The 11,626-nt window shown below is 33.9% G+C and overlaps 1 protein-coding gene across 1 annotated transcript in view; it reads right to left on the bottom strand.

Annotated features, from left to right (window-relative positions):
- Positions 1–694: 694 nt before the first annotated feature.
- LOC145666124 (diacylglycerol O-acyltransferase 1-like) overlaps positions 695–11,626 on the bottom strand; it is a 96,541-nt gene continuing 85,609 nt past the window's right edge. The window contains exons 11-13 of the mRNA XM_081733212.1: positions 7,709–7,887; positions 3,614–3,764; positions 695–2,170 (exon numbers count right to left, since the gene is read on the bottom strand). Of these exons, the coding sequence (XP_081589338.1) occupies positions 1,994–2,170; positions 3,614–3,764; positions 7,709–7,887 (507 nt within the window). The 3' untranslated portion in view covers positions 695–1,993. The remainder of the gene's footprint in view (positions 2,171–3,613; positions 3,765–7,708; positions 7,888–11,626) is intronic.

Genomic DNA, 11,626 nt, shown 5'->3' with positions numbered 1-11,626 from the left:
TGAAACAACATTATCTTTCTGACAAGCAGGTTTCATTCCAGAAGAAATCTTGCAGAACTTTTTCTTGCATGGTATCTGGTTTCAGCAGCAACTAAATCATTTACATTGCAAATCCTAATAGTAACTTCTCTGCCCCAGTCATAATTTCTTCTGTCGGCTTCTTCCATAATAGAATCTTTAACTTAAATGGTTTCGACGCGATGTACACTCTCACGCTCACTCACAAGTTTTTTTTTTTACTCTGTATCTTTAAAAATTCATCTGATGTACGTAATTGTGAGACGATAACATCAGAATCTCCAGGGTTGCTCTTCTGAAGCCCCAAATAACTCCTCTGACACAAGACAAAGAAAGTTTCTAGCTTAGTATACGCATATGTTAGCGGACCTAATGTCAAAAGAATAAAAGTTTCAGTTAGATATATTTTCCTTAGATGATGCTCATTATCTCTGCCTTCTCTAATGACATTTAGTTAAGATAATGATGCTTTGATAGATAATAAAACTAGCTCACAATTGTCTCTACCAGTGAAGGCAATAATAACACCTTAATATTGTTTCTTGAGCTAAAAAATAATATATTGTCTGGATGAAAAACTAAACAGAAAGAGCTTAATCAACTGTATAACTAAACAATTGCGGTTACGGTTACGTTATTCGTGTGTAATGAATAAAGTAACACAGACACACTCAAAAACAAAACTTTATTTTCTCAGCACTATGAGACTTCTCCTTTTTGGCACAATTCATCATACATATTAATAAACAAAAGCGACGAACTCACGTCTGTAAGTAACGACTCTACAAACTTCAATATCCATATTTTGCACCCGAGTGTGTACCAAAGATGGAGTGAGTCAGTGGATCGTGGGTCAAATAGGTCAAGATTTGTGAGTAGGTCAACAGGACGTGACCCATTGCGACCCACCGCCCATGGTGACCTATTCTGACGCACTCTGACCCACCGACCCACCATGACCCTCTGACAAACCGACCCACTCGGACCCACCAACCCACTCTGCTGAGTGCATTGTAGACAGCATCTTCTAAACACTGGTGAAGTTGTCTACATTTTATTTTCAAGGCCTCGAGTTTTCTTCCTTTGTCATTAGTTTCTAATTATTACCTGAGATGTGTACATCTAAGTGGAAAAAGAACTTCAGGCACTTTTGAATATTGATATTTGTAATTGTAATAATAGCAATAGGACTTACTACTTGGCTTTCGAGGCACAGTCTGTGCCATTTTAGAGGAGCTGACTACTGGAAAAAAAAAATTAGAATTAGCTGTAATATATGGATTATTCTATATAAAAAATGAATGTAACTATGTATGCGTGATCATCACAACCAAAAAGCAAAGCCAAATGAAATGACTTTTGGTATATAGTTAGGTCCCAATCCCAACTGGGATGTTATGACACCGCTTTCATTATAATACATATTCTAACATTAAAAGTAAACAGAAAGTTTCCTAGTATTTTTTTAAAATCTATTTTAATGCGAGGGGAGTCTGTTTCTATGTATACCTATGGGAAATTGGTAGTGAGTTAATATGTAAGAATAACCGAAAACGACCGATATTAGCTGAGAAATAAATTAAGAAACAATTATTAATTGTGAAACAAAACTATAGTGCTTCGCTTTATATCATAATAACTGTTGAAGCTTGCGTTCATTGTATGGAGCGTTCACAGCACAAGGCAGTCAAACCATAAAATTGTGAGAAATATAGACATAAAATTTGTTGATGACAATGTGTTTTTGGTAGGTGGTGAGTCAGGGTGAATTTTGGTAGGTGGTGGGTCATGGTGGATCGTGTGTCCAGTAGGTCTTGGGTCAGTGGGTCGTAGTCAACTTCTCATTGACCCACGCTATCTCTGGCATCCATATTCTTTCTGGCAGACCTCAGTTGTACGTTCACTGGATTTCCATATGTTGTATGTAGAGCATCCGTTATTCGTGGTATTCAAAGCTTAAGTCCATAAGTCTGTACTAAGTTTCCGCAGAATATGATAAGCTTTCTTCACCAAAATGGGTAAGCACAAAGTCGTGGTAATATAGCATATAACATATAGGTTGTCCAATAACTAAAAATATCCAAACAACAAGATTGCCCCAACGAGGTCCGTATCGTGTTTCCAGAAATCTGCTAATAAAGGACAAAGGAATCTGAAAAGAAAGAAAGAGAGAAATAATAGAACGTTTTAAGTTCCCAGCATTGTAATAACTTTTTTTAAATTTACATTTTTCATATATATATATATATATACACAGATACTTATGAATTTTAATTTAAAAAAACTGGAGTTAGAAATATGTCAAATGCATGGAGTGGCAACGGCGAGGTGGCGACTGCATCGCCGGGCTGTTGATGGTGGTTGTTAGGCTCAATTCTATACTACGTACTCCACAAGCAAATGTGGAACGATAGACTGCAGTAAACTATGCAGACGGTAATAGTGGAGAACGGGTGATCTATCTGATTTCCAAAGAGGGTAAATTGATGGCGCTTGGTTATGCAGTACGAGCCGTGATGGAAGTGGCAAGTGTGTTTGGGTGTCATAAGAGACAGTGTTCAAAGTGATGACGGCCTACAAAACGCACGCCAAAACACATCGTCAAAGAGACACAGTGACAGTGACAGGCTATGCCGAGCATCAAAACAGGTTGTCGCTTAGAATCATCTTGCGACTGGAATGCAAGTGAAGAAGCAACTCAAGCAGTACCTTTCACAGCCTATGTCGACAATCACAGTCCGCACAGGCGAAACCGCTAATAAGGGATCATAATGGTTTATCACGATGCCAATGATTCCACAAACATATAATATGGACCATAGAAACCTATGATATTATAAGTCATTGTTCACCTTATTTCAAACCACAGCTTATTTTTATTCTATCTTGGACGCCAAAAGAAGCATGTGATCCGCAGAATATATGCCAACCGAGAAACATGGCGGCGACTCTGTGACTCTGTGGGCCCCAATATCCTAGTTTCCAGTGGGTCTTGTACTGCCGCTTATCAGTTTCGTCACTGCTCGTAATTATGTCGCCATTTTAGAGGACCATGTGTACTCTATGGTTTTGAGATATTGTTTCCGGCAATGACAGCATATTCCAGGACGATAGTGCGCCCATTTACACAGTTGGAGCTGTTGCTGTCTGGTTTGAGGAACATCAAGATGAGTTGAACACCTCCCCTGGCCCGCTCAATCCCCAGAGTTAAACATAATTAAATATCTCTGTTCCATTTTGAAGACATGAATTCGGCACAGATTTTCGCCTATATCCTCTCTCACAAAACTGCACGCAGAATGGTTTAATATTCCATTTGTTATTATTCACGACATCTATGAGTCCCTTTCACGCCACATCACAGCTATTCTAAGGGCGAAAGTTGGTCCAATGGTACTTTTCTTACTTAATCGGTAAGTTGCATTTTTTTCAGGGATTTCATTACATTGATAAGTATCTGTATATCAGAAAATTATGAATCACTTTTAGTTTAAATCAAACAGACTATTACGTATGATCTATTTCGATACTGCTAATTCAGCGGAAACTTAAAATTCACTTTTATGTGTAAAGAGTAATTGAAGTCTTATCATACCTGCGCCATCATAAACATGAATGCCCAAGTCTGGAATTTTCTTAATGGAAGACTTGCAAGGTACTCGTGGAAAAAGGCACTTACGAAGAAAACAGCTATACTAGCAGTCAAATTGCCATATCCCATTTTAACAAGTGGAATATATAAGTGCCTGAAACAAGTTAATAGCTCGATATAATATTTATTTAAATAAATAAAATATTTTATTATATACATTAGTGGACATAACAAATGCAACGCCATGAAAGAAGAGAGGTAAGAGTTCCGCAATGTGACAAACAAGTGTGAAATGATTACATATTAGCTATGTGCAATGCATGAGAGCACCATAATAACCTAGCACCAAATCCAGAGGTCAATAGCACTTTGTTCCATCATGAACGACTGCGACACAACAAGGCAAAGAGAAGACGAGATCTTGGATGTCATCCTGGGGTATGGCAAGCCATGCATACGTCTTCAAAACGTTGCAGATGCTCATTAGCTGGAGTAAGGTGAGATATTGTACAAAAAAAGAGTTAGATGTGTTTAATCGGCGAAAAATTAGGTAAACGCAGCAGTGAAGGAAGCATCATGTTCATCAAGAAAGTAGAAGACTTTTTGTACATCACGCAATCACACGTTATCCTATTGGAAGGTGCCTCCATGCAGTAAGTGTCCAGAACTGATTCTAACACTTCATCAATATACCGTTGACTGGCCAAAAGACCCGTCAATGTGTATTAGGTGTTAGCAGGCATGGAATACAATGGTATTTGCAAAATGCAAGCGTCACCAGTCTGTTGCCACAGTGCCACGAGGCTTAAAAATGATGCTACAGACAGAGAGAGAGAGAGAGAGAGAGAGAGAGAGAGAGAGAGAGATTCTTCCGAGAAGAGAAAGTCATACCATCCGCTTCTCCATGCGTGATGGTTATGGCACCATTGCACCCACACACCCATTAATGTGCAATCAACTCGCAGCAATGAACAGGTATAAATAAGCAATGAGCATCCAGCTTTGTTATACGATGTTGAAATGTTTGTTTTAACAATGGCCGTTGCACAACAACCCCGAATTAGTACTGCAGTATTCGGGTTATGGCTGCGGCCATAGCTATGATTACAAGAAGTCTGACCCCTCGATCCGTAACGTGACGCGGCAGTTGGAATCCTGCACGTTGTTGTATAATGTCTTCCTTAAGTTATTATTAATTTCATATTCTCATCACCAGTTACACTCTGTCCAACACGGGAACCAATATCGCGGAAGAATACTCCATAGCTGCGATATGCCACAATTATTTCACGAACAAAGGAGAAAACTGCTCGAATTGCTGCCGCAATTTGATGATGGGGCACACTTACGCCACGCCAACATTTGTTAACTACTGACCATTATTCATTAGCCTATCTTCAACTGGTTTTTTCATCGGTCGTGGACGACGTGCATGATGCATCCCGGAATTTCATTCTTAATAATTTTACAGTCCTTCCATCCTCTACATATTCTACAAATGTAGGGTCAATCCGATATTTCCTTCTTGATGTCACATTTTTAATGTTCAGCATTATATACGAAGTGTGTGTACAAATATAATGCGCCTACTTGGATTTTCAAGACATAATCGTCTCTAGGTTTTTTTTTTTTTTTTTTTTTAACTTAGGAGTTGAGGAATAAACTTAAACTTCAGAGTTCAGTGGTTGGATATACTTATATCTTGTATTTATGGTATAATTAAACAGCAGCGTATGAAGCATAAAGATTTTCATACCTAAAACGAGAGTATAAAGTATGACAAAGCAAGATTAATAAAACTCTAATAGTATTCCAAGCACAAATCAATCCTAACAGAAAGTTTCGAACGTAAGTCTATAGATCTGTGGTGAATCTATATTGAATTACTGGAAGCACTTAACAAGGGTTAATAACAAATGGAATCTCATAACGGTGTTAATATGTATATGTACTATTAATCATTAGTGATTAAGTGATTCACGATGAAATTAAGAAGTATAGTAAATGTGTATGCACTCTTAACTCTTGTGCAGTTTGAGGAACTCTGTCTAGTCTTTTATGTCAAAGAGTGTCTGGTCATTGCTATTTATACTTGAAAAGGTTTTACGCAGAAAGACTTCCTCTAAGTAGAAGTGTGCAAACTCCAACAGAATTCAGATTTGCTGCAGATCTATATGTTTTCTAGGAAATTGCAAACTTTGTTCTATATAATATGGTTGCAATTTAACTCAATATTTAAACAAGTATAACACACGAGAACAATGAAACAAAATGGTTTAAACAAATACATACAAGTACAAAAAACACAAGAACAAAGAAAGAAAATGGTCTATAAAAATACATAAAAGTATAGAACACAAGAACAATGAAACAAAATGGTTCATACAAATACATAAAAGTATAAAACACAAGAACAATGAAACAAAATGGTTCATACAAATATATAAGTATAAAACACAAGAACAATGAAAGAAAATAATTTATACAAGTATAAAGCATAAAAACAATGAAAGAAAGTTGGTTTCAGAAATATACTCAAGTACAAAACAAAAGAACAATGAAAGAAAAATTAAATAAATATTTGAAATCAATACTTAAGTTCTTCATTATTTTAGAATACAAACACAAATTTCTACCAATTAATAAAACAAATAAATCTCTATAAGAATTAAAAATCTAATACAAATTTGATATCAACAATCCTTCTAAATTTATTTGAGACTTATAATTTTCACACTATATTCGCAAACCAAGCGGTAGCATTCAACTTTAGTGAAACATTTCCAATTTTATACTAATTTCTTGACATACCATAAAAATACTATGATCGTGTGCAAGTTAATAGTAAATATTAGCTTGGTTTAAAGTAATACGTAATAAAAAGTAAGTTCGTTTAATGGAGATTTAAGAAATTTTATTCTTGTGCGATTACTTTTAATTATATATCTAATTTCTTATAAGAGAAGAAAATCTATTTTTATTTTTTTTAAGTCTATTCTCATGTATACTGAATTTGAATATTCTTATGCTTCGACTTCACATCAAGCTTCATCAGAAGTGGTAGGATAATTAAAAAAAAAAAAAAAAAAAAAAAAAAAACTTAGGTTTAATGGATAAATAACAATAAAAAGGAATACGTTATATAAATATAGAACTAAAAATAACTAAATAATAATTTAAATAATTCAAAATGCTGGTAATTAATGCATTTATTAGTCAGTTTCTTGAAGTTCGTGATCACAGCTACAATGCCAATATTGTTAGTGATAATCCTGGTGAATGATATCTGAATTAGTCTACAATTAACATTCTTCTAAGGCATGAATTAAACGGAATACAGAAAACAATTCTTCTAAATCGCAAAGTCTCATAGCGGATAAAAGAAAGGATTTTAAAATACAATGTTATTTTCTACAAACTTGTAAATGGTTTCCAGATTACTTGATATATTCATGCAGTACTGATGCCATCTATTACTATGTTTATTGTACATCATGTATTAGATCGTTCAAGAGTAAGACAAACATGACAATCATATCATTTTAGATTGGAAAACATTCAAAATATTCTATTATCTCATGAACTTTTTGAAGAGCACAAAAACTGCGAGTTGGCACTTGATACTGTTAACTAGACAGAAATCTGTTCGGATTTTGAAAAACTATGGCCAGTCATATGTTCAGAGGCTAAGTCAAGAAGAATACTTTTCTGTCGTAAGGAAGTTGGAAATTCATGGATTTTCCTTGCGTGACTATAAAGAAAAATTCCATTCTTTACGTAATGGGCAACAAGTGTTGTCTCTAGGTTTTATTGCCAAATTCGATACGTTTCTTGCCCAACACATTGAGCGATATACAAATCCAATAAAGGCCATACAAGCTACTCGTCTTCAACAATTTGTGTTGAAGTTATTGAATTGCTTGCTGATACTGTAATGAAAGGACACTCATTAAAAATTATGGATAGTAGCGCCGAGGAAGCTTAATTTTCCTCTGCTAATATGAATGCTATATACCTCTCTTTCAGTTATTAATAATAATAATTACAGAAACAGATACAGAAACTCAAACTATGAGAGAGTTTTGATCTCACATATACCTCACGGCAAAGCGATGAATAGGCACATTCCATTTCCTCCAAAAAATAATTATATTATCAGCATTCCACCAATCTTCGTGGAACGTTCTATCTGCAAACCGAAGTAGCTCTCCAAGTAGATTGAGAAATGATTGAAAGAAGCAGTAGGACCAGAGCAACCATACTATATGGCTTGGAACCTACAACAGGGCATAGATAAAACGAAAGAAATTAATAAGGAAATATTTTGAATTCAAACGGTAGTCAATAAATATAGCATAGCATTTATTATATATATATATATATATATATATATATATATATATATATATATATATGTGTGTGTGTGTGTGTGTGTGTGTGTATAATCATACATGTGTAGATTTTCTTTCTTGAAACCATGGCTAAGGATAAAAATATGTTTACATATTTAAAGAATTCTTTTCTTTTTTTCTTTCTTTCCTTTTTCCTTTTCTTCCTTTAAATACCATATTTGTCTGTATTGCTAAGTTTAATGTTGCAGTTTACGCAGTACAATTGAAGAAATCGACCAGCTTCTGACCAAAAATTTATTCGCATTCATACAATACAAAAGTATTTTTTAAAAAAATGGTTTTATGCACTTTTGCTCTTAATTATTCAAAGAAACGATGGGATGCATATTAAATAGTTACAAAAATTAAATTGTGTTACCTTCTCTCCTGGCATTCACGAAAGCGCTTTTTCGCACACGATTTCGATGTAGGGCTCACATCCTCATCGGTGCACAATTATGAACGATTACTTTGTTTAATAACTTACATACATTGTAAAGAATTCTGTATAACGTAGGCCGTTAAGCAGTGTAGTCTTCCTCAGTTATGCTCTGATGAAGATGTAAGCTCATATCGAAACCATGCTCGTTCTTGGATGCTGGGAAGTAAGGCAATTGACCTATTTAACTTTCGCTATTACTACCAATAAATTATTATGTGATAGAACTCGGATAAAAATGTGAATTTAAAAATAGAAAAAGCACAACAAAACAAGAAAATTATTTTATAATTATAAATAGTTATGTGATACATACTTAGAGTTGCAATTTAGCCAGTAAGGCTTCTACTTACCAATGGGGTGGCCAGGATTCAATGCTCGGTGGAGGTAGAATTTCTTTCTCGTACTACCTTCGTTTCAAAGTGATTCAGTCAGGGCTGGCTCTAGGCAATTTTCTGCCCTGCGCAATGACATTATTTGTGCCCCTCCTTTCTCCAGAAAGAACAAATCTTAAAAAGCCACAATTTTAAGTATGCTACCTCATCATGAACAACGAAGGGAATGGAAAGAGTACTCTCACTCAGAAAGGTTTAAACACTACAAATACAATCTCGCTGTGTCTATTTCTTTCTTTAAATAATAATATATTATGTTAGTGAAAGATAAGGCAAGCACATCTGCAGAGGAAGGATGGTAATCCTTTTTATAGAATTTAATATCGAGCTTCAATCTCAATATATCTGTTTGCAATTCCAGTACGACTACCTCTTTTATCTTTATTTCTTGATTTTCTTTCTACATTTGTTAAAAAAAAAATAAAAAGCTTGTTTCCACCTTCAATGATAAGGAACTTGTCTGTGACAAAGACAAGACTATAAATAGAACAGGTGTTTGCTACTGTTCGAGAATTCAGTTCTTGTATTTGACAACAATCAAGCAATTTATGCTGAAATTTGTTTGACCATTTGCTTTAGCACTGTCCATGTGGCCTTAAACTAATGAGACCTAAACATGATTTATGAATGTAGTATTGAAATAGAAGGTCAGCTTAGTAAATTTAACTACCATCATCATGAAGTCTGTTTCCAACCAGAAATATTTATTTTAAATAATATAGTTATGACAGATTTTGCCTCTCCTCGAAACTTGCCACCCCGTACAAATACACATGTTACATATATGGTAGAGCCAGCCCTGGATTCAATGGCTCAGACGGGCTCTGCAACATGTGTACCTGGAGAAACTTAAGGAATAACTGAAGTGTAGTGATGACTTCATCACCTCAATTATGTTTACCGTTGTCAGGACATTGTTGATTCTTATTTCTACATAGCATATAGGTCAAACTGGACTGTCCTGAGTGGTAAAGGAGAGCACCCTTTACCTTCTTTTATCTGTTACGTGGTATTGTTTAATTTTATTCGGAATATCTATAGTCTTTGATTTATGGATATCACTGTTTTCCTTATGTTTCCGTGTATTCTTTAAGTTAATATATTGCATTCAATTATCAGGGTTTGATATACTCATTTTAACATAGATAATAATTACAGCTATTTTAAGAATAAGTGATATTTATATGGTAATAAAACTAGACATCACACCGGTAATAAATTATTATTATCGAATGTGAAAACCGTGATGCAAATTTTTTAAAGATTATCAAAAATATTATAATAAGTAAATGCTTAATTTTCATTAATAAATACTTTTCTGGTGTCTACATTTATAGGTAATTATTGCAACTAGGTTCTAATTGGTAAAATAGTATTTGTACATTTATCATCAATGTGTATTTAACATTCCTGCCATAACATGTCTTATACTGTAAGTGCTATGTATTAGCCTAATAGTAAAATAAAAGCAAAATGAACATAACTTAAATCTCAGGTTTGTGTTGTGATTGGACTCATGCCTCAGAATATGATTTGGAGACTAAGACATACAAGAAAGCTTCAACGAAACTAAGATACCTTTTTATTTGGTATGATTTTATGATAGAATAAAAAATGAATAGGCAGTTTGTGCAGTAATTAGAGATTAATATGCAGGTAATTGCATATTAAATGAGAATTTTTATTAAATTCAACTGCTTTAACCATATTATTTGGAATTTTATCGCAAGAAGCTTTGAACTTTTCATTAATTGAATCATATCTATATTACACAGACTAAATATTCAAATTATATAACAACTTTACTTCACTCTATTCTTTGTATTTTAATAAGTCATTTTTTTTCAATATTTCGGCTGAAAATCATCAGTCTTGATCATAAAGATAGGATAAAGTTCATGTGATTGATTGGAGTTTAAGATCTCTTTTGAGGATTGATAATATATGAGGCGGGAGTTACTGCTTACAGTTGGACTCGAATATCTCCTTGTTTTTTATCCGAGGCAATCACATCCACGGGGATATAACTTGGGATTAGTATAGAAACTGAAAGTGAATAGTGAAGATTATTCACTTGGTTCCGAAGGGGCACTCGCATTGGTTCCGATTGTTTTAAAGATTTATAGGGAGAGAAATGGACATTGGACGTCTGAAACAACATATTGTAGTTCAGACAAGCGCTGTTAGGTGAAACTGGCTCCTAGATATTGAGTGTTTCTAATTGTTATGTTTAGTTTACGTTTATGATTTATTAACAACGACATCCATATTTTATCTAACTTTCCTTAATCAGAATTTTATTTGGAATTTTTAGTTTTAATGAATATGTGTTCTAAAACTCTGTTTTCTATGTTTTGTTATGAAGAATGTAGCATATGACTTGTGCAAAATCAAAATTGTTTTCAAATGTTTAAGAAGATCTGATATAATTTTATTTATTTCTTTTTGGCTTTCGTCATATGTTCACCGAACCTAGTTTTATTTTTTGTTTCATTATTAATTATCTACCATTTACTTGTTTATTTTTATTTATTTATTTTTATTATTTCGATATGAAATTCCTTACATTCAGTAACTTCTTAGTTCACTCTTGTTGAAGAGAAAACATTTGTGTAAAAGTTATTTAACTAGTAAGTAGTTTCTCCATATTCTTTGAGGAGACTAATGAAATTTGAATATTGTATCCCTTAAATATAGCTTATAAAATTCCTAGTCACTTTTAGATAAAATGGAAAACTAAACCGCGATTTCGGGTTCTATATTTTTAAATAAACTCTTTCTGTATATTCTT

Source organism: Thermobia domestica, chromosome 1 (assembly GCF_964235325.1).
Source record: "Thermobia domestica chromosome 1, izTheDome1.hap1.1, whole genome shotgun sequence".
NCBI lineage: Eukaryota > Metazoa > Arthropoda > Insecta > Zygentoma > Lepismatidae > Thermobia > Thermobia domestica.
Note: the sequence above shows the minus strand (reverse complement) of the source record. Positions and strands in the feature narration are given on the sequence as shown.